Genomic DNA, 24,559 nt, shown 5'->3' with positions numbered 1-24,559 from the left:
GAAAAGTTCCCCAAAAATTCCTGCAGGTTTCCTGTATCCCAAATTCCCATTTTCCTGATATTTTTCCCATTTTTTTGTTATTTCCCTCCCAGGTGTGGTTGCTGAAGGGGGAGGAGGTGCGGGTGCGGCAGGACAGCCACGGGGGCACAAAAAGGCCCCAAAAAACCCCCAAAAATATCCCCAAAAATGCTAAAAAAAAAATCCCCAAAATCTACAGAGAAAATTAAAAAAAAATTCTGAAAAAATCCCCTAATTAATCTAAAAAAAAATCCAAAAAAATTCCCCAAAAATTCAGAAAAAATCCTAAAAATTCCCCCAAAATTCTGGAAAAAACCTAAAAAATAAATCTGAAAAAATCCATAAAAATTCTGATAAAGTCCCCAAAAATTCCATGAAAACCTCAAAAAATTCCCAAGAAATTCTTAAAAATCCTTTGAAATTCCCAAAAAATCTCAAATACCATGGAAAAATTCACAAAAAATTAAGGAAAATAGCCAAAAAAACTTATAAAAAATCAGAAAAAAAATTGGGAAAAAATCAGAAAAAAACAGAAAAAAATTGGGAAAAAAATCTCAAAAAATTGTGAAAAATTCCCCAAAAATTCCTGCAGGTTTCCTGTATCCCAAATTCCCGTTTTTCCTGATATTTTTTCCCATTTTTTTGTTATTTCCCCCCCCAGGTGTGGTCGCTGAAGGGGGAGGAGGTGCGGGTGCGGCAGGACAGCCACGGGGGCACCAAAATCCCAAAAAACCCCAAAAATATCCCCCAAAATTCTAAAAAAAAAAATCCCCAAAATTGCTGAAAAAAATCCCCAAAATCTACAGAGAAAATCCCCAAAAAATTCTGAAAAAATCCCCTAAATAATCTAAAAAAATCCCCAAAAAATACCCCAAAAATTCTGAAAAAAATCCTAAAAAATACCCCCCGAATTCAGAAAAAATCCTAAAAAAACCCCCCAAAATTCCCCCAAAATTCTGGAAAAAAATATAAAAAATAAATCTGAAAAAATCCATAAAAATTCTAAAAAAATCCCTCCAAAAATGGAAAGAAATCCCAAAAAGTATTTCAAAAAAATCCCCAAAAAATTCTCAAAAAATCCTTAAAAAATTCTTTAAAAATCACTTAAAAATTCTAAAAAAATTCCAAAAAAATCTCAAAAAATCTGAAGGTTTCCAGCATCCCAGATTATAATTTTTCCTGATATTTTTTCCCCATTTTTCTTTATTTTTTCCCCATTTCCTCCCAGGTGTGGTCGCTGAAGGGGGAGGAGGTGCGGGTGCGGCAGGACAGCCACGGGGGCACCAAAATCCCAAAAAAACCCAAAAATATCCCCAAAAGTTCTAAAAAAAATCCCCAAATTGCTGAAAAAAATCCCCAAAATCTACAGAGAAAATCCCCAAAAAATTCTGAAAAAATCCCCCAGATAATCTAAAAAAATCCCCCAAAAATCAGAAAAAATCTCCGAAATAATCTAAAATAAACCCCAAAAAATCCCACAAAAATTCAGAAAAAATCCTAAAAATCCCCAAAAAATCCCCCCAAAATTAAGAAAAAAATCTAAAAAGAAAATCTAAAAAAAATCCATAAAAATTCTAAAAAATCCCAAACAATTTCCTCCAAAAATGTAATGAAATCCCAAAAAAAAGATTTCCAAAAAAAATTGCAAAAAATCTCAAAAAATTCATTAAAAATCACTAAAAAATTCTAAAAAAATCTCAAAAATTCTCCAAAAATTCCTGCAGGTTTCCAACATCCCAAATTCCCGTTTTTCCTGATTTTTCCCCTTTTTCCCCCAGGTGTGGTCGCTGAAGGGGGAGGAGGTGCGGGTGCGGCAGGACAGCCACGGGGGCACCAAAATCCCAAAAAAACCCAAAATTCCCTGAAAACGTCCAAAAATTCCCAATAAATTCTTTTAAATTCTGAAAAAAATCCCAAATCCCCTGGAAAAATTCACAAAAAATTAAGGAAAGCAGCCAAAAAACCTCTTAAAAATTCAGAAAAAATTGGGAAAAAATCAGAAAAAAACCAGAAAAAATTGGGAAAAAAATCTCAAAATTTTCTGAAAAATTCCCCAAAAATTCCTGCAGGTTTCCTGTATCCCAAATTCCCATTTTTCCTGATATTTTTCCCATTTTTTTGTTATTTCCCCCCAGGTGTGGTCGCTGAAGGGGGAGGAGGTGCGGGTGCGGCAGGACAGCCACGGGGGCACCAAAATCCCAAAAAACCCCAAAATTTCCTTGAAAACCTCAAAAAATTCCCAATCAATTCTTTAAAATCCTTTTACATTCTCAAAAAAAATCTCAAATACCCTGGAAAGAAATTGCAAAAAAATTAAGAAAAATAGCAAAAAAACCTATTAAAAAATCCTGAAAAAATCGGAAATAATCGGAAAAAAACCCAGAAAAAATGGGGAAAAAAATCTCAAAAAATTCTGAAAATTCCCCAAAAATTCCCGAAGGTTTCCCGCATCCCAAATTCCCGTTTTTCCTGATTTTTCCCCTTTTTCCCCCCAGGTCTCATCTCTCAATGGGGAGGAGCTGCAGGTGCTGCCAGACACAGCCTTGGGGGCACAAAAAGCCCCAAAAAAATCCCCAAAAATTCTAAATAAATCCCCAAAATTCTGAAAAAATCCCCAAAATCTTCTGAGAAAATAAAAAAAAAATCTGAAAAAATCCCCCAGATAATCTAAAAAAATCCCAAAAAATTCCCCAAAATTCAGAAAAAATCCTAAAATTCCCCCAAAATTCTGGAAAAAACCTAAAAAATAAATCTGAAAAAATCCATAAAAATTCTGATAAAATCCCCAAAAATTCCCTGAAAACCTCAAAAAATTCCCAAGAAATTCTTAAAAATCCTTTGAAATTCCCAAAAAATCTGAAATACCCTGGAAAAAAATTCAGAAAAAATTAAGAAAAATAGCCAAAAAAAACTTTTAAAAATCAGAAAAAAATTGGGGAAAAATCGGAAAAAAATCAGAAAAAATTTGGGAAAAAATTGGAAAAAAAATCAGAAAAAATTGTGAAAAAAATCTCAAAAAATTCCGAAAAATTCCCCAAAAATTCCCGAAGGTTTCCAGCATCCCACATTCCCGTTTCTCCTGATTTTTTCCCCCTTTTTCCCCCCAGGTGTGGTCGCTGAAGGGGGAGGAGGTGCGGGTGCGGCCGGACAGCCACGGGGGGCACCAAAATCCCAAAAAAACCCCCAAAATTCCCTGAAAACATCCAAAAATTCCCAATAAATTCTTTTAAATTCTGAAAAAAAATCCCAAATGCCCTGGAAAAATTCACAAAAAATTAAGGAAAACAGGCAAAAAAACTCTTAAAAAATCAGAAAAAAATTGGAAAAAATTGGAAAAAAATCAGAAAAAAATCAGAAAAAAATGGGAAAAAAATCTCAAAAAATTCTGAAAAATTCCCCAAAAATTCCCGCTGGTTTCCCGCATCCCAAATTCCCGTTTTTCCTGATTTTTTCCCGGTTTTCCCCGCAGGTGTCGTCGCTGAAGGGCGAGGAGGTGCGGGTGCGGCAGGACAGCGTGGCGCGGCTGCTGGCAGACATGCAGGCCATGCGCGGCAAGCAGGACAGCCTGGACTCCCGCCTGCTCGCCATGAAACAGTACGGAAAAACGGGAATAAAATCCGGGAATTTGGGATAAAATCCTGGGTTTAATCTGGGAATAAATCCAGGAGTAAATCCTGGAGTAAATGTGGGAATTGGGAGTGGAATGTGGGAATGGCAGCAGGCAGGACAGGCTGGGCTCGCGCCTGCTCGCCATGAAACAGTACGGACAAAAAACGGGAATAAAATCCGGGAATTTGGGATAAATCTGGGAATAAAAAATGGGGATAAATCCTGGAATAAATCTGGGAATTGGGAATGGAATGTGGGAATGGAGGCAAGCAGGACAGGCTGGGCTCACGGCTGCTGCCATGGAACAGTACGGAAAAAAAACGGGAATAAAAACTGGGAATTTGGGATAGATCCTGGATTAAATCTGGGAATAAATCCTGGAATAAATCCAGGAATAGCCGCTGCAATGTGGGGATGGAATCTGGGAATGTGGGCATGGCAGCAGGCAGGACAGGCTGGACTGGCGGCTGCTGCCGTGAAACAGTATGGAAAAAAAAATGGGAATAAAATCTGGGAATTTGGGATAAATCTGGGAATAAAATCCAGGAAAAATCCTGGAATAAATCTGGGAATGAATCTGGGAATTGGGAATGGAATGTGGGAATGGCAGCAGGCAGGACAGGCTGGACTCGCGCCTGCTCGCCATGAAACAGTACGGGGGAAATTGGGAATAAAAAATGGGAATTTGGGATAAATCTGGGAATAAATCCAGGAGTAAATCCGGGAATAAATCTGGGAATGAATCCGGGAATTGGGAATGGAATGTGGGAATGGCGGTGAGCAGGACAGCCTGGACTGGCGGCTGCTCGCCATGAAACAGTACGGAAAAACGGGAATAAAATCCGGGAATTTGGGATAAAATCCTGGATTAAATCTGGGAATAAATCCAGGAATAAATCCTGGAGGAAATGTGGGAATTGGGAATGGAATGTGGGAATGGCGGTGAGCAGGACAGGCTGGGCTCGCGGCTGCTGCCATGAAACAGTACGGAATAATGGGAATAAAATCTGGGAATATGGGAACAAATCTGGGAATAAAATCCTGGATTAAATCCTGGAATAAATCTGGGAATGAATCTGGGAATTGGGAATGGAATGTGGGAATGGCAGCGAGCAGGACAGGCTGGGCTCACGGCTGCTGCCGTGGAACAGTACGGACAAAAATTGGGAATTTGGGATAAAATCCTGGATTTAATCTGGGAATAAATCCTGGAGTAAATGTGGGAACAGCCACGGGAATGTGGGGGTGGAATCTGGGAATTGGGAATGGAATGTGGGAGTGGAAACCAGCAGGACAGGCTGGGCTCGCGGCTGCTGCCATGGAACAGTACGGAAAAACGGGAATAAAAACTGGGAATTTGGGATAAATCCGGGAATAAAATCCTGGATTAAATCCGGGAATAAATCTGGGAATTGGGAATGGAATGTGGGAATGGCGGCAAGCAGGACAGGCTGGGCTCGCGGCTGCTGCCATGGAACAGTACGGAAAAACGGGAATAAAAACTGGGAATTTGGGATAAATCCGGGAATAAAATCCTGGATTAAATCCGGGAATAAATCTGGGAATTGGGAATGGAATGTGGGAATGGCGGAGAGCAGGACAGGCTGGACTCGCGGCTGCTGCCATGGAACAGTACGGAAAAAACTGGGAATAAAAGCTGGGAATTTGGGATAAATCCGGGAATAAAAAATGGGGATAAATCTGGGAATAAATCTGGGAATAAATCCAGGAGTAAATCCAGGAATAAATCCAGGAATAGCCACAGGAATGTGGGAATGGAATCTGGGAATGTGGGCATGGCAGCAGGCAGGACAGGCTGGACTGGCGCCTGCTCACCATGAAACAGTACGGAAAAATGGGAATAAAAACTGGGAATTTGGGATAGATCCTGGATTTAATCTGAGAATAAATCCGGGAATCAATCTGGGAACAGCCATGGGAATGTGGGCATGGGATCTGGGAATGTGGGAATGGCAGCGAGCAGGACAGGCTGGGCTCGCGGCTGCTGCCATGGAACAGTACGGACAAAATCCGGGAATTTGGGATAAATCTGGGAATAAAAAATGGGGATAAATCCTGGAATAAATCTGGGAATAAATCCAGGAGTAAATCCAGGAATAAATCTGGGAATAGCCAAGGGAATGTGGGCATGGCAGCAGGCAGGACAAGCTGGACTCGCGGCTGCTGCCATGAAACAGTACGGAAATACGGGAATAAAATCCGGGAATTTGGGATAAATCTGGGAATAAAATCCAGGAAAAATCCTGGAATAAATCTGGGAATGAATCCAGGAATTGGGAATGGAATGTGGGAATGGAGGTGAGCAGGACAGGCTGGGCTCGCGGCTGCTGCCATGGAACAGTATGGACAAAAATGGGAATAAAATCTGGGAATTTGGGAATAAATCCGGGAATAAATCTGGGAATAAATCCAGGAATAAATCCTGGAGTAAATGCAGGAATTGGGAGTGGAATGTGGGAATGGTGGCGAGCAGGACAGGCTGGGCTCGCGGCTGCTGCCATGGAACAGTACGGAAAAACGGGAATAAAAACTGGGAATTTGGGATAGATCTGGGAATAAAAAATGGGGATAAATCCTGGAATAAATCTGGGAATGAATCCAGGAGTAAATCCAGGAATAAATCTGGGAATAGCCAAGGGAATGTGGGCATGGCAGCGAGCAGGACAGGCTGGGCTCGCGGCTGCTGCCATGAAACAGTACGGAAAAAAATGGGAATTTGGGGATAAATCTGGGAATAAAATCCTGGATTAAATCCGGGAATAAATCTGGGAATGAATCTGGGAATTGGGAGTGGAGTGTGGGAATGGCGGCGAGCAGGACAGGCTGGGCTCACGGCTGCTGCCATGGAACAGTACGGAAAAACGGGAATAAAAACTGGGAATTTGGGATAAATCCGGGAATAAAATCCTGGATTAAATCCGGGAATAAATCTGGGAATTGGGAATGGAATGTGGGAATGGCGGAGAGCAGGACAGGCTGGACTCGCGGCTGCTGCCATGGAACAGTACGGAAAAAACTGGGAATAAAAGCTGGGAATTTGGGATAAATCCGGGAATAAAAAATGGGGATAAATCTGGGAATAAATCTGGGAATAAATCCAGGAGTAAATCCAGGAATAAATCCAGGAATAGCCACAGGAATGTGGGAATGGAATCTGGGAATGTGGGCATGGCAGCAGGCAGGACAGGCTGGACTGGCGCCTGCTCACCATGAAACAGTACGGAAAAATGGGAATAAAAACTGGGAATTTGGGATAGATCCTGGATTTAATCTGAGAATAAATCCGGGAATCAATCTGGGAACAGCCATGGGAATGTGGGCATGGGATCTGGGAATGTGGGAATGGCAGCGAGCAGGACAGGCTGGGCTCGCGGCTGCTGCCATGGAACAGTACGGACAAAATCCGGGAATTTGGGATAAATCTGGGAATAAAAAATGGGGATAAATCCTGGAATAAATCTGGGAATAAATCCAGGAGTAAATCCAGGAATAAATCTGGGAATAGCCAAGGGAATGTGGGCATGGCAGCAGGCAGGACAAGCTGGACTCGCGGCTGCTGCCATGAAACAGTACGGAAATACGGGAATAAAATCCGGGAATTTGGGATAAATCTGGGAATAAAATCCAGGAAAAATCCTGGAATAAATCTGGGAATGAATCCAGGAATTGGGAATGGAATGTGGGAATGGAGGTGAGCAGGACAGGCTGGGCTCGCGGCTGCTGCCATGGAACAGTATGGACAAAAATGGGAATAAAATCTGGGAATTTGGGAATAAATCCGGGAATAAATCTGGGAATAAATCCAGGAATAAATCCTGGAGTAAATGTGGGAATTGGGAGTGGAATGTGGGAATGGAGGTGAGCAGGACAGGCTGGGGTCGCGGCTGCTGCCATGAAACAGTACGGAAAAATGGGAATAAAAAATGGGAATTTGGGATAAATCCAGGAATAAAAAATGGGGATAAATCCTGGAATAAATCCGGGAATGAATCTGGGAATTGGGAATGGAATGTGGGCATGGCAGCAGGCAGGACAGGCTGGAGTGGCGGCTGCTGCCGTGAAACAGTATGGAAAAAAAATGGGAATAAAATCTGGGAATTTGGGAATAAATCTGGGAATAAAATCCAGGAAAAATCCTGGAATAAATCCGGGAATGAATCCGGGAATTGGGAATGGAATGTGGGAATGGCAGCGAGCAGGGCAGGCTGGGCTCGCGGCTGCTCGCCATGAAACAGTAGGGACAAAAATGGGAATTTGGGATAAAATCCTGGATTTAATCTGGGAATAAATCCTGGAGTAAATGTGGGAACAGCCACGGGAATGTGGGGATGGAATCTGGGAATTGGGAATGGAATGTGGGAGTGGAAACCAGCAGGACAGGCTGGGCTCACGGCTGCTCGCCATGAAACAGTAGGGAATAGTGGGAATAAAATCTGGGAATTTGGGATAAATCCAGGAATAAAAAATGGGGATAAATCCGGGAATAAATCCTGGAGTAAATGTGGGAATTGGGAATGGAATGTGGGAATGGCAGCAGGCAGGACAGGCTGGGCTCGCGGCTGCTGCCGTGAAACAGTACGGAAAAACGGGAATAAAAACTGGGAATTTGGGATAAATCTGGGAATAAAATCCTGGATTAAATCCTGGATTAAATCCGGGAATGAATCTGGGAATTGGGAATGGAATGTGGGAATGGCAGCGAGCAGGACAGGCTGGGCTCGCGGCTGCTGCCGTGAAACAGTATGGAAAAAAATGGGAATTTGGAATAAATCTGGGAATAAAATCCGGGATTAAATCTGGGAATAAATCCAGGAATAAATCCTGGAGTAAATGTGGGAATAGCCATGGGAATGTGGGAATGGAATGTGGTAATTGGGAATGGAATATGGGAATGGCGGCGAGCAGGACAGGCTGGACTCGCGGCTGCTGCCATGGAACAGTACGGACAAAAATCTGGGAATTTGGGATAAATCTGGGAATAAAATCCTGGATTAAATCTGGGAATAAATCCAGGAATAAATCCTAGAATAAATCTGGGAATTGGGAATGGAATGTGGGAATGGAGGTGAGCAGGACAGCCTGGACTCGCGGCTGCTGCCATGAAACAGTACGGAAAAAAAACGGGAATTTGGAATAAATCTCAGAATAAAATCCTGGATTAAATCCGGGAATAAATCTGGGAATAAATCCTGGAGTAAATGTGGGAATTGGAAGTGGAATGTGGGAATGGTGTCAAGCAGGACAGGCTGGGCTTGCGGCTGGTGCCATGAAACAATACGGAAAAAAAATGGGAATAAAATCTGGGAATTTGAGATAAAATCCTGGATTTAATCTGGGAATAAATCCTGGAATAAATCCGGGAATAGCCACGGGAACGTGAGGATGGAATCTGGGAATTGGGACTGGATTTTGGGAATGGCAGCGAGCAGGACAGGCTGGGCTCGCGGCTGCTGCCATGGAACAGTACGGAAAAAAATCTGGGAATTTGGGATAAATCTGGGAGTAAAATCCTGGATTAAATCTGGGAATAAATCCAGGAGTAAATCCGGGAATAAATCCTGGAATAAATCTGGGAATTGGGAGTGGAATGTGGGAATGGCGGCGAGCAGGACAGGCTGGAGTGGCGGCTGCTGCCATGGAACAGTACGGAAAAATGAGAATAAAATCTGGGAATTTGGGATAAATCTGGGAATAAAATCCTGGATTAAATCCAGGAATAAATCGGGGAACAGCCATGGGAATGTGGGGATGGAATCTGGGAATGTGGGAATGGCGGCGAGCAGGACAGGCTGGGCTCACGGCTGCTGCCATGGAACAGTACGGACAAAAATCTGGGAATTTGGGATAAATCTGGGAATAAAATCCTGGACTAAATCTGGGAATAAATCCAGGAATAAATACGGGAATAAATCTGGGAATAGCCACGGGAATGTGGGAATGGCAGCAGGCAGGACAGGCTGGACTTGGGGCTGCTGCCATGAAACAGTACGGAAAAACGGGAATGAAAACTGTGAATAACATCTGGGATTTGGGAATAAAATCCTGGGATAAATCTGGGAATAAATCTGGGAATAGCCACTGGAATGTGGGAATGACAACCAGGAATTGGGAAAGAAATCTGGGAATAACGGCCAGGAATCTGGGAATAACACCGGGAAAAAGAGCCAGGGAATCGGGGAATAAAACTTGGGAAACAAAGAGTTCCCACAGGGAAAACTGGGAATAAAGGCCAGGAAATCGAGAAAAAAAAAAATTCCCTTTCCCTGACCCCAAATCCCGGCATTTTCCCTTGCCCTGACCCCAAATCCCGGCATTTTCCCTCTCCCTGACCCCAAATCCCGGCATTTTCCCTGTGCTGACCCCAAATCCCGGCATTTTCCCTTTCCCTGACCCCAAATCCCGGCATTTTCCCTTTCCCTGACCCCAAATCCCGGCATTTTCCCTTGCCCTGACCCCAAATCCCGGCATTTTCCCTTTCCCTGACCCCAAATCCCGGCATTTTCCCTCTCCCTGACCCCAAATCCCGGCATTTTCCCTTGCCCTGACCCCAAATCCCGGCATTTTCCCTTTCCCTGACCCCAAATCCCGGCATTTTCCCTGTGCTGACCCCAAATCCCGGCATTTTCCCTGTGCTGACCCCAAATCCCGGCATTTTCCCTTTCCCTGACCCCAAATCCCGGCATTTTCCCTTTCCCTGACCCCAAATCCCGGCATTTTCCCTTGCCCTGACCCCAAATCCCGGCATTTTCCCTTTCCCTGACCCCAAATCCCGGCATTTTCCCTGTGCTGACCCCAAATCCCGGCATTTTCCCTGTGCTGACCCCAAATCCCGGCATTTTCCCTGTGCTGACCCCAAATCCCGGCATTTTCCCTTGCCCTGACCCCAAATCCCGGCATTTTCCCTTGCCCTGACCCCAAATCCCGGCATTTTCCCTTTCCCTGACCCCAAATCCCGGCATTTTCCCTTGCCCTGACCCCAAATCCCGGCATTTTCCCTTGCCCTGACCCCAAATCCCGGCATTTTCCCTTGCCCTGACCCCAAATCCCGGCATTTTCCCTTGCCCTGACCCCAAATCCCGGCATTTTCCCTTTCCCTGACCCCAAATCCCGGCATTTTCCCTTTCCCTGACCCCAAATCCCGGCATTTTCCCTTGCCCTGACCCCAAATCCCGGCATTTTCCCTTGCCCTGACCCCAAATCCCGGCATTTTCCCTTGCCCTGACCCCAAATCCCGGCATTTTCCCTGCGCTGACCCCAAATCCCGGCATTTTCCCTGTGCTGACCCCAAATCCCGGCATTTTCCCTGTGCTGACCCCAAATCCCGGCATTTTCCCTTTCCCTGACCCCAAATCCCGGCATTTTCCCTGCGCTGACCCCAAATCCCGGCATTTTCCCTGTGCTGACCCCAAATCCCGGCATTTTCCCTTGCCCTGACCCCAAATCCCGGCATTTTCCCTGTGCTGACCCCAAATCCCAGCATTTTCCCTGTGCTGACCCCAAATCCCGGCATTTTCCCTTGCCCTGACCCCAAATCCCGGCATTTTCCCTTTCCCTGACCCCAAATCCCAGCATTTTCCCTGTGCTGACCCCAAATCCCGGCATTTTCCCTGTGCTGACCCCAAATCCCGGCATTTTCCCTTGCCCTGACCCCAAATCCCGGCATTTTCCCTTGCCCTGACCCCAAATCCCGGCATTTTCCCTTGCCCTGACCCCAAATCCCGGCATTTTCCCTTTCCCTGACCCCAAATCCCGGCATTTTCCCTTTCCCTGACCCCAAATCCCGGCATTTTCCCTTGCCCTGACCCCAAATCCCGGCATTTTCCCTGCGCTGACCCCAAATCCCGGCATTTTCCCTGTGCTGACCCCAAATCCCAGCATTTTCCCTGTGCTGACCCCAAATCCCGGCATTTTCCCTGTGCTGACCCCAAATCCCGGCATTTTCCCTTGCCCTGACCCCAAATCCCGGCATTTTCCCTTGCCCTGACCCCAAATCCCGGCATTTTCCCTGTGCTGACCCCAAATCCCGGCATTTTCCCTTTCCCTGACCCCAAATCCCGGCATTTTCCCTTGCCCTGACCCCAAATCCCGGCATTTTCCCTTGCCCTGACCCCAAATCCCGGCATTTTCCCTGACCCCAAATCCCGGCATTTTCCCTTGCCCTGACCCCAAATCCCGGCATTTTCCCTTGCCCTGACCCCAAATCCCGGCATTTTCCCTTTCCCTGACCCCAAATCCCGGCATTTTCCCTTGCCCTGACCCCAAATCCCGGCATTTTCCCTTGCCCTGACCCCAAATCCCGGCATTTTCCCTTTCCCTGACCCCAAATCCCGGCATTTTCCCTTGCCCTGACCCCAAATCCCGGCATTTTCCCTTGCCCTGACCCCAAATCCCGGCATTTTCCCTTGCCCTGACCCCAAATCCCGGCATTTTCCCTGTGCTGACCCCAAATCCCGGCATTTTCCCTTTCCCTGACCCCAAATCCCGGCATTTTCCCTTGCCCTGACCCCAAATCCCGGCATTTTCCCTGCGCTGACCCCAAATCCCGGCATTTTCCCTTGCCCTGACCCCAAATCCCGGCATTTTCCCTGTGCTGACCCCAAATCCCGGCATTTTCCCTGTGCTGACCCCAAATCCCGGCATTTTCCCTGTGCTGACCCCAAATCCCGGCATTTTCCCTTGCCCTGACCCCAAATCCCGGCATTTTCCCTGTGCTGACCCCAAATCCCGGCATTTTCCCTGTGCTGACCCCAAATCCCGGCATTTTCCCTGTGCTGACCCCAAATCCCGGCATTTTCCCTGCGCTGACCCCAAATCCCGGCATTTTCCCTGTGCTGACCCCAAATCCCGGCATTTTCCCTTGCCCTGACCCCAAATCCCGGCATTTTCCCTGTGCTGACCCCAAATCCCAGCATTTTCCCTGTGCTGACCCCAAATCCCGGCATTTTCCCTTGCCCTGACCCCAAATCCCGGCATTTTCCCTTGCCCTGACCCCAAATCCCGGCATTTTCCCTTGCCCTGACCCCAAATCCCGGCATTTTCCCTTGCCCTGACCCCAAATCCCGGCATTTTCCCTTTCCCTGACCCCAAATCCCGGCATTTTCCCTTTCCCTGACCCCAAATCCCGGCATTTTCCCTTGCCCTGACCCCAAATCCCGGCATTTTCCCTGCGCTGACCCCAAATCCCGGCATTTTCCCTGTGCTGACCCCAAATCCCAGCATTTTCCCTGTGCTGACCCCAAATCCCGGCATTTTCCCTGTGCTGACCCCAAATCCCGGCATTTTCCCTTGCCCTGACCCCAAATCCCGGCATTTTCCCTTGCCCTGACCCCAAATCCCGGCATTTTCCCTGTGCTGACCCCAAATCCCGGCATTTTCCCTTGCCCTGACCCCAAATCCCGGCATTTTCCCTTGCCCTGACCCCAAATCCCGGCATTTTCCCTTGCCCTGACCCCAAATCCCGGCATTTTCCCTGACCCCAAATCCCGGCATTTTCCCTTGCCCTGACCCCAAATCCCGGCATTTTCCCTTGCCCTGACCCCAAATCCCGGCATTTTCCCTTTCCCTGACCCCAAATCCCGGCATTTTCCCTTGCCCTGACCCCAAATCCCGGCATTTTCCCTTGCCCTGACCCCAAATCCCGGCATTTTCCCTTTCCCTGACCCCAAATCCCGGCATTTTCCCTTTCCCTGACCCCAAATCCCGGCATTTTCCCTTGCCCTGACCCCAAATCCCGGCATTTTCCCTTGCCCTGACCCCAAATCCCGGCATTTTCCCTTGCCCTGACCCCAAATCCCGGCATTTTCCCTGTGCTGACCCCAAATCCCGGCATTTTCCCTTGCCCTGACCCCAAATCCCGGCATTTTCCCTTTCCCTGACCCCAAATCCCGGCATTTTCCCTGTGCTGACCCCAAATCCCGGCATTTTCCCTGTGCTGACCCCAAATCCCGGCATTTTCCCTTTCCCTGACCCCAAATCCCAGCATTTTCCCTGTGCTGACCCCAAATCCTGGCATTTTCCCTTGCCCTGACCCCAAATCCCGGCATTTTCCCTTGCCCTGACCCCAAATCCCGGCATTTTCCCTTGCCCTGACCCCAAATCCCGGCATTTTCCCTGTGCTGACCCCAAATCCCGGCATTTTCCCTGTGCTGACCCCAAATCCCGGCATTTTCCCTTGCCCTGACCCCAAATCCCGGCATTTTCCCTTGCCCTGACCCCAAATCCCGGCATTTTCCCTTGCCCTGACCCCAAATCCCGGCATTTTCCCTGTGCTGACCCCAAATCCCGGCATTTTCCCTTGCCCTGACCCCAAATCCCGGCATTTTCCCTGTGCTGACCCCAAATCCCGGCATTTTCCCTTTCCCTGACCCCAAATCCCGGCATTTTCCCTTTCCCTGACCCCAAATCCCGGCATTTTCCCTTGCCCTGACCCCAAATCCCGGCATTTTCCCTTGCCCTGACCCCAAATCCCGGCATTTTCCCTGTGCTGACCCCAAATCCCGGCATTTTCCCTTTCCCTGACCCCAAATCCCGGCATTTTCCCTGTGCTGACCCCAAATCCCGTCGTCCCCCCCCCATCCCAAATCCCAAATCCCGTTTTTGGGATCAGCTGCCGAGCGGGGCCATCCCATCTCCCCTCGGGATTTGTGGCTCCACCGTTCCCGTAACGACCCCGGCAGGAATTCCCATAAATCCCATAAAATCCCATAAATCCCTTAATTGCCTCCCCATCCCGGCCGGGCGGGGGCAGCGATCCCAAAAATCCCTTTGGGGTTTTCCCAGCTGCTCCCGCCCCGTTCCTTTATTCCCTGCTCCTCAGCCGTGTCCGGCTCAGCTGCGATCCCAATCCCAAAATTCCCTCGGGGTTTGGGGGCTCAGCTGCGATCCCAATCCCGGAATTCCCTCGGGGTTTGGGGGCTCAGCTGCGATCCCGATCCCGGAATTCCCTCGGGGTTCGGGGTGGCTCCGTTGCCGTTGTCCCGAGGTTTTTCCCGGGGTTTTTTTGGGGTTTTGCCGTGTCCCGGGGCCGGGGGCAGGTGTGGGGATGGGTTTGGGATTAATTGGGAATTGTGACCCCAAATCCCACTGGGGGGAGCGGGAATGGGGCGGCAGCTGCGCCGCGGGGACGGGGAAATGCGGGAACATGTGGGAAAAATGGGAATAGTGGGATATATGGGATATAGGGGATAAATGGGATATATGGGAAATATGGGATAAATGGGTAAAATAAGAATATGGGATAAATGGGATATATGGGAAATGTGGGATATATGGGGTAAATGGGAATATGGGATAAATAGGAAAAAAAAGAATATGGGATATATGGGATAATGGGATAAATGGGATATAGGGCATAAATGGGATAAATGGGATATATGGGATAATGGGATATATGGGATATAGGGCATAAATGGGATATAGGGCATAAATGGGATATAGGGGATAAATGGGAAAAATGGGATATATGGGATAAATGGGAATATGGCATAAATGGGAAAAATAAGAATATCGGATATATGGGATAAGTGGGATATATGGAAAAAATGGGATAAATGGGAAAAATGGGATGTATGGGATAAATGGGTAAAATAAGAATATGGGATAAATGGGATATATGGGAAATGTGGGATATATGGGATATAGGGGGTAAATGGGAATATGGGATAAATGGGATATAGGAGATAAATGGGAAAAATGGGATATATGGGATGAATGGGAATATGGCATAAATGGGTAAAATAAGAATATGGGAATATGGGATAAATGGGATATATGAGAAAAATGGGATATATGGGAAAATGGGATATATGGGATAAATGGGAAAAATAAGAATATGGGATATATGGGAATATGGGATAAGTGGGATATATGGGAACTGTGAGATATATGGGGTAAATGGGAATATGGGATAAATAGGAAAAATAAGAATATGGGATATATGTGGGAATATGGGATAAATGGGATATAGGGCATAAATGGGATATAGGGGATAAATAGGAAAAATGGGAAAAATGGGATATATGGAAAAAATGGGATAAATGGGGAAAATGGGATATATGGGATAAATGGGTAAAATAAGAATATGGGATATATGGGAATATGGGATAAATAGGAAAAATAAGAATATGGGATATATGGGATTATGGGATAAATGGGATATATGGGATAATGGGATATAGGAGATAAATGGGAAAAATAGGATATATGGGATAGATGGGAATATGGGAAAATGGGAAAAATAAGAATATGGGATATATGGGAATATGGGATAAATGGGATATATGGGATATAGGGAGTAAATGGGAATATGGGATAAATGGGATATAGGAGATAAATGGGAAAAATGGGATATATGGGATAAATGGGAATATGGGATAAATGGGAAAAATAAGAATATGGGAATATGGGATATATGGGATATATGAGAAAAATGGGATAAATGGGATATGTGGGATGTATGGGATATATGGAATACATGGGATAAATGGGATATATGAGAATATGGGATAAAAGGGATTTATGGGATCAATGGGAATATGGGATCAAGAGGAATAGGGGATCTAGAGGATAAATGGGATAAATAGGAATATGGGATAAATGTGATATATGGGAATATGGGATAAACGGGAATATGGGATGCGTGGGAGTATGGGATATAGGGGATAAATGGGAATCATGGGATGAATGGGAATAGGGGATGAATGGGGTAAATGGAAAAATGGGATATATGGGAAAAATGGGATATAAGGGAAAATGGGATATATGGGATAAATGGGATATATGGGATAAATGGGATCAGTGGGAATATGGGATAAATGGGATTTATGGGATCAGTGGGAATATGGGATCTAAGGGATAAATGGGATCTAGGGGATAAATGAGATCAATGGGAATGGGATAAATGGGATGTATGGGATAAGTAGGAATATGGAATATATGGGATGTATGGGATATATGGGATCAGTGGGAATATGGGATCAGTGGGAATATGGGATAAATGGGATGTATGGGATAAGTAGGAATATGGAATAAATGGGATATGTGAGATATATGGGATATATGGGATAAATGGGATAAATGGGATAAACAGGGATATGGGATATAGGGGATAAATGGGAATCTTGGGATATATGGGAATACGGGATAAACGGGATATATGGGATAAACAGGAATAGGGGACTTTTGGGATATATGGGATTATGGGATAAATGGGATATACGGGATAAATGGGAGAGAAGAATGGGAACAGGGATAGGAATAGGATCAATGGGAATGATGGGATATAGGGAAATGGGAACAATGGGATAACTGGGAATAGTGGGGTCTGTGGGGAAAATGGGATCTGTGGGAATAGTGAGAAAAAGGGATAGTTGGGAATATGGGAATAATGGGAATATGGGGGAAATGGGATATACGGGATATATGGAAATATGGGATAAATGGGATATATGGGATAAATGGGATAGATGGGATATATGGGATAAATGGGATATATGGGAATAATGGGGGAAAAGGGAAAATTGGGAATATGGGGATAAATGGGAATAGTGGGGTAAATGGGATATATGGGATAAATGGGATAAATCGGAATATGGGATATATGGGAGTATGGGAAAATGAGATAAATGAGATAAATGTGATACATGGGATAAATGGGATATGTGGGGAATGTGGGATAAATGGGATATATGGGATATATGGGAATGGTGGGATATATGGGATATATGGGAATGGTGGGATAAATGGGATATATGGGCTATATGGGAATGGTGGGATAAATGGGATAAATGGGAATAATGGAATATAGGGGATAAATGGGAGTGTAAGTTAAATGGGGAATATGGGATAAATGGGAATAATGGGATATATGGGATAAATGAGAATAACGGGATATATGGGATAAATGGCATTTACATAAATGGGAACGGGAGTGGGTAAAATGAGAATAGTGGGAGTGGGAATAGGAATGGGGAATGTGGGATACATGGAAATATGGGATAAACAGGATATATGGGAATAATGGGATAAATTGAATATATGGGGAAAATGGGATATATGGGAATATGGGATAAAGGGGATATATGGGATAAATGGGATATATGGGATATATGGGATAAATGGGATAAATGGGATAAACAGGATATATGGGAATAATGGGATAAATTGAATATATGGGGAAAATGGGATATATGGGAATATGGGATAAAGGGGATATATGGGATAAATGGGATATATGGGATATATGGGATATATGGGATAAATGGGATATATGGGATATATGGGATAAATGGGATAAATGGGATATATGGGATATATGGGAATATGGGATATAGGGGATATATGGGATAAATGGGATATATGGGATAAATGGGATAAATGGAAATAATGGAATATAGGGGATATATGGGATAAATGGGATATATGGGATAAATGGGATAAATGGGATATATGGGATAAATGGGATAAATGGGATATATGGGATAAATGGGATATATGGGACATATGGGACATATGGGATATAGGGGATATATGGGATAAATGGGATATATGGGATATATGGGATAAATGGAAATAATGGAATATAGGGGATATATGGGATAAATGGGATATATGGGATAAATGGGATATATGGGATAAATGGGATATATGGGATAAATGGGATAAATGGAAATAATGGAATATAGGGGATATATGGGATAAATGGGATATATGGGATAAATGGGATATATGGGATAAATGGGATAAATGGGATATATGGGAATATGGGATATAGGGGATATATGGGATAAATGGGATATATGGGATATACGGGATAGATGGGATAGATGGGATATATGGGATATATGGGATATATGGGATAAATGGGATAAATGGGATATATGGGATAAATGGGATATATGGGATAAATGGGATAAATGGGATATATGGGATAAATGGGATATATGGGATATATGGGATATATGGGATATAGGGAATATATGGGATATATGGGAAAGAAGAATGGGAGCAGGGATAGGAAAAGGATAAATGGGAATGATGGGATCTATGGGAATGGGATCAATGGGATCTATGGGATCAATGGGAACAGGAGTGGGATAAAGTGGGGACAGTGGGATACATGTCACAAATGGGAATGGGATAAACGGGATAATTGGGAATGAGATAAACAGGAATAATGAGATCAGTGGGAATGGGGAAATGGTGATGGGAATGCTGAGAATAATGGGAATGGGATAACTGGGAATAGTGGGATAAGTGGGAATAATGGGAATGGCAGTGGGAATGGGGAGAATGGGAATGGGATAACGGGATAGGAAAAATGGGAATGACGGGATGTATGGGAATGAGAGAAATGGGATAGCAATAGGATAAATGGGAATAGTGGGATATATGGGAATGGGATAAATGGGAATAGTGGGATATATGGGAATGGGATAAATGGGAATAGTGGGATATATGGGAATGGGATAAATGGGAATAGTGGGATATATGGGAATGGGAGAATGGGAATAATGGGATAAATGGGAATAATGGGATATATGGGAATGGGATAAATGGGAATAGTGGGATATATGGGAATGGGATAAATGGGAATCATGGGATATATGGGAATGGGATAAATGGGAATAGTGGGATATATGGGAATGGGATAAATGGGAATAGTGGGATATATGGGAATGGGATAAATGGGAATAGTGGGATATATGGGAATGGGATAAATGGGAATAATGGGATATATGGGAATGGGATAAATGGGAATAGTGGGATATATGGGAATGGGATAAATGGGAATAGTGGGATATATGGGAATGGGATAAATGGGAATAGTGGGATATATGGGAATGGGATAAATGGGAATAGTGGGATATATGGGAATGGGATAAATGGGAATAGTGGGATATATGGGAATGGGATAAATGGGAATAGTGGGATATATGGGAATGGGATAAATGGGAATAATGGGATATATGGGAATGGGGAAATGGGAATAATGGGATATATGGGAATGGGGAAATGGGAATAGTGGGATATATGGGAATGGGAATAATGGGATATATGGGAATGGGATAAATGGGAATAGTGGGATATATGGGAATGGGATAAATGGGAATAGTGGGATATATGGGAATGGGATAAATGGGAATAATGGGATATATGGGAATGGGATAAATGGGAATAATGGGATATATGGGAATGGGGAAATGGGAATAGGAGTGGGATATATGGGAATGGGATAAATGGGAATAGTGGGATATGTGGGAATGGGGAAATGGGAATAATGGGATATATGGGAATGGGGAAATGGGAATAGGAGTGGGATATATGGGAATGGGATAAATGGGAATAGTGGGATATATGGGAATGGGGAAATGGGAATAGTGGGATATATGGGAATGGGATAAATGGGAATAATGGGATATGTGGGAATGGGATAAATGGGATTAATGGGATATATGGGAATGGGGAAATGGGAATAGGAGTGGGATATATGGGAATGGGATAAATGGGAATAGTGGGATATATGGGAATGGGGAAATGGGAATAGTGGGATATATGGGAATGGGAGAATGGGATATATGGGAATACGGGATAAATGGGAATAATGGGATATATGGGAATACGGGATAAATGGGAATGGTGGGATATATGGGAATACGGGATAAATGGGAATAATGGGATGAATGGGAATTGGATTCATGGGAATAGGAGTGGGATAAAATGGGAATAGTGGGGTGTATGGGAATGGGAATAATGGGATATATGGGAATAATGGGATATATGGGATAAGTGGGAGTAATGGGGAAAATGGGATAAATGGGAATGGTGGGTATATGGGGACAATGGGAATAATGGGGAGAAACGGGAATAATGGGAATGGGATAACTGGGAATAGTGGGATAAGTGGGAATATGGGAGGAATGGGAATAATGGGATGAATGGGATAAGTGGGAGAAATGGGAATAATGGGGTAAAAGGGGAAATTGGGAATGGGAGAAATGGGGAAAATGGGAACAATGGGAAAATTGGGAATAGGATAAATGGGAATTATGGGATACATGGGAATGGGAATAATGAGAATAATGGGAATTATGGGAATGGGAATTATGGGATAAATGGGAATGGGAATGGGATACATGGGAATTATGGGATAAATTGTAAGAATGGGATAAATGGGAATTATGGGATAAATGGGAATGGGAATAATGGGAATTATGGGAATGGGAATTATGGGATAAATGGGAATGGGAATAATGGGAATAATGGGAATGGGAATTATGGGATAAATGGGAATGGGAATAATGGGAATTATGGGAATGGGAATTATGGGATAAATGGGAATGGGAATAATGAGAATAATGGGAATTACGGGAATGGGATAAATGGGAATTATGGGGTAAATGGGAATTATGGGATACATGGGAATTATGGGATACATGGGAATTATGGGGATGCAGGTTCCATCCCGATCCCATTCCAGGGATTTGGGGCTCCCTGGATTTGGGTTTTTCTGGGTTTGGGATTCCCTGGATTTGGGGTGTCCCAGATCTGGGATTCCTTGGATTTGGGGTGTCCTGGTTTAGGGGATTCCTGGCTCTGGGATTTCCTGGCTTTGGGGTGTTCTGGGTTTGGGATTTCCTGGATTTGGGATGTTCTGGATTTGGGGTTTCCTGGTTTGCAGTGCCCTGGGTTTGGGGTGTTCTTGGGTTTGGGATTCCCTGGATTTGGGGTGTTCTGGATTTGGGAGATCCCTGATTTATGGTGTTTTGGTTTGGGTTTTCCATGATTTGGGGTTTCTTGGATTTGGGATTTCCTGGATTTGAGGGGATTCTGGTTTAGGGGATTCCTGGCTTTGGGGGGATCCTGCATTTGGGGTTTCCTGGGTTGGGATTTCCTGGATTGGGGTTTCCAGGATTTTAGGGTTTCCAGGATTTGTGATTTTCCTGGGTTTGGGATTTCCTGGATTTGTGACAGTCGTGATTTACGGTGTTCTGGATTTGGGATTTCCTGCATTTGGGGTGCCTTGGATTTGGGAGATCCCTGATTTACGGTGTTTTGTTTTGGGGTTTCCAGGATTTGGGGTTTTCTGGGTTTAGGGGATTCCTGGATTTGGAGTGTCCCAAATTTGGGATTTCCTAAATTTGGGGGTTCTGGGATTTGGGATTTCATGGTTCTGGAGTATCCTGGATTTGGGATTTCCTGAATTTGGGGTTTCTGGGATTTGGGATTTCCTGCATTTGGGGTTTCTTGGATTTGGGGTTTCCTGGTTTTAGGGTGCCTTGGATTTGGGGTGTTCTTGGGTTTGGGGTTTCCTGGATTTGGGGTGTTCTGGATTTGGGATTTCCTGGATTTGGGGTATTCTGGATTTGGGATTTCCTGGTTTTTGGTTTTCCTGGATTTGGGGGGAATCTGGTTTAGGGGATTCCTGGCTCTGGGATTTCCTGGGTTTGGGATTTCCTGCATTTGGGGTTTCTTGGATTTGGGATTTCCTGGTTTTGGGGTGTCTTGGATCTGGGGTGTTCTTGGGTTTGGGATTCCCTGGATTTGGGGTGTTCTGGATTTGGGAGATCCCTGATTTATGGTGTTTTGGTTTGGGTTTTCCATGATTTGGGGTTTCTTGGATTTGGGATTTCCTGGATTTGAGGGGATTCTGGTTTAGGGGATTCCTGGCTTTGGGGGGTCCTGCATTTGGGGTTTCCTGGGTTGGGATTTCCTGGATTGGGGTTTCCAGGATTTTAGGGTTTCCAGGATTTGTGATTTTCCTGGGTTTGGGATTTCCTGGATTTGTGACAGTCGTGATTTACGGTGTTCTGGATTTGGGATTTCCTGCATTTGGGGTGCCTTGGATTTGGGAGATCCCTGATTTACGGTGTTTTGTTTTGGGGTTTCCAGGATTTGGGGTTTTCTGGGTTTAGGGGATTCCCTGGATTTGGGGTGTCCCAAATTTGGGATTTCCTAAATTTGGGGGTTCTGGGATTTGGGATTTCATGGTTCTGGAGTATCCTGGATTTGGGATTTCCTGAATTTGGGGTTTCTGGGATTTGGGATTTCCTGCATTTGGGGTTTCTTGGATTTGGGGTTTCCTGGTTTTAGGGTGCCTTGGATTTGGGGTGTTCTTGGGTTTGGGGTTTCCTGGATTTGGGGTGTTCTGGATTTGGGATTTCCTGGATTTGGGGTATTCTGGATTTGGGATTTCCTGGTTTTTGGTTTTCCTGGATTTGGGGGGAATCTGGTTTAGGGGATTCCTGGCTCTGGGATTTCCTGGGTTTGGGATTTCCTGCATTTGGGGTTTCTTGGATTTGGGATTTCCTGGTTTTGGGGTGTCTTGGATCTGGGGTGTTCTTGGGTTTGGGATTCCCTGGATTTGGGGTGTTCTGGATTTGGGAGATCCCTGATTTATGGTGTTTTGGTTTGGGTTTTCCATGATTTGGGGTTTCTTGGATTTGGGATTTCCTGGATTTGAGGGGATTCTGGTTTAGGGGATTCCTGGCTTTGGGGGGTCCTGCATTTGGGGTTTCCTGGGTTGGGATTTCCTGGATTGGGGTTTCCAGGATTTTAGGGTTTCCAGGATTTGTGATTTTCCTGGGTTTGGGATTTCCTGGATTTGTGACAGTCGTGATTTACGGTGTTCTGGATTTGGGATTTCCTGGATTTGGGATTTCCTGCATTTGGGGTGCCTTGGATTTGGGAGATCCCTGATTTACGGTGTTTTGTTTTGGGGTTTCCAGGATTTGGGGTTTTCTGGGTTTAGGGGATTCCTGGATTTGGAGTGTCCCAAATTTGGGATTTCCTAAATTTGGGGGTTCTGGGATTTGGGATTTCATGGTTCTGGAGTATCCTGGATTTGGGATTTCCTGAATTTGGGGTTTCTGGGATTTGGGATTTCCTGCATTTGGGGTTTCTTGGATTTGGGGTTTCCTGGTTTTAGGGTGCCTTGGATTTGGGGTGTTCTTGGGTTTGGGGTTTCCTGGATTTGGGGTGTTCTGGATTTGGGATTTCCTGGATTTGGGGTATTCTGGATTTGGGATTTCCTGGTTTTTGGTTTTCCTGGATTTGGGGGGAATCTGGTTTAGGGGATTCCTGGCTCTGGGATTTCCTGGGTTTGGGATTTCCTGCATTTGGGGTTTCTTGGATTTGGGATTTCCTGGTTTTGGGGTGTCTTGGATCTGGGGTGTTCTTGGGTTTGGGATTCCCTGGATTTGGGGTGTTCTGGATTTGGGAGATCCCTGATTTATGGTGTTTTGGTTTGGGTTTTCCATGATTTGGGGTTTCTTGGATTTGGGATTTCCTGGATTTGAGGGGATTCTGGTTTAGGGGATTCCTGGCTTTGGGGGGTCCTGCATTTGGGGTTTCCTGGGTTGGGATTTCCTGGATTGGGGTTTCCAGGATTTTAGGGTTTCCAGGATTTGTGATTTTCCTGGGTTTGGGATTTCCTGGATTTGTGACAGTCGTGATTTACGGTGTTCTGGATTTGGGATTTCCTGCATTTGGGGTGCCTTGGATTTGGGAGATCCCTGATTTACGGTGTTTTGTTTTGGGGTTTCCAGGATTTGGGGTTTTCTGGGTTTAGGGGATTCCCTGGATTTGGGGTGTCCCAAATTTGGGATTTCCTAAATTTGGGGGTTCTGGGATTTGGGATTTCATGGTTCTGGAGTATCCTGGATTTGGGATTTCCTGAATTTGGGGTTTCTGGGATTTGGGATTTCCTGCATTTGGGGTTTCTTGGATTTGGGGTTTCCTGGTTTTAGGGTGCCTTGGATTTGGGGTGTTCTTGGGTTTGGGGTTTCCTGGATTTGGGGTGTTCTGGATTTGGGATTTCCTGGATTTGGGGTATTCTGGATTTGGGATTTCCTGGTTTTTGGTTTTCCTGGATTTGGGGGGAATCTGGTTTAGGGGATTCCTGGCTCTGGGATTT

The 24,559-nt window shown here is 44.9% G+C and overlaps 1 protein-coding gene across 7 annotated transcripts in view; it reads left to right on the top strand.

Moving 5' to 3' along the window:
- Positions 1-24,559, top strand: part of HSF1 (heat shock transcription factor 1) — a 75,580-nt gene that overhangs the window by 16,263 nt on the left and 34,758 nt on the right. For 5 of the 7 annotated variants that reach the window (XM_064405970.1, XM_064405971.1, XM_064405967.1 and 2 more), the window contains one exon: positions 3,488-3,612. In XM_064405970.1, coding sequence (XP_064262040.1) covers positions 3,488-3,612 — 125 coding nt within the window. Of the gene's footprint in view, positions 1-3,487; positions 3,613-4,202; positions 4,280-8,047; positions 8,059-24,559 lie in introns of those variants that run through there. The other 2 variants (XM_064405973.1, XM_064405974.1) reach the window with 2 other exon arrangements.

This window comes from Passer domesticus, unplaced genomic scaffold (assembly GCF_036417665.1).
Source record: "Passer domesticus isolate bPasDom1 unplaced genomic scaffold, bPasDom1.hap1 HAP1_SCAFFOLD_105, whole genome shotgun sequence".
NCBI lineage: Eukaryota > Metazoa > Chordata > Aves > Passeriformes > Passeridae > Passer > Passer domesticus.
This window is presented reverse-complemented; position numbering and strand designations above follow the sequence as displayed.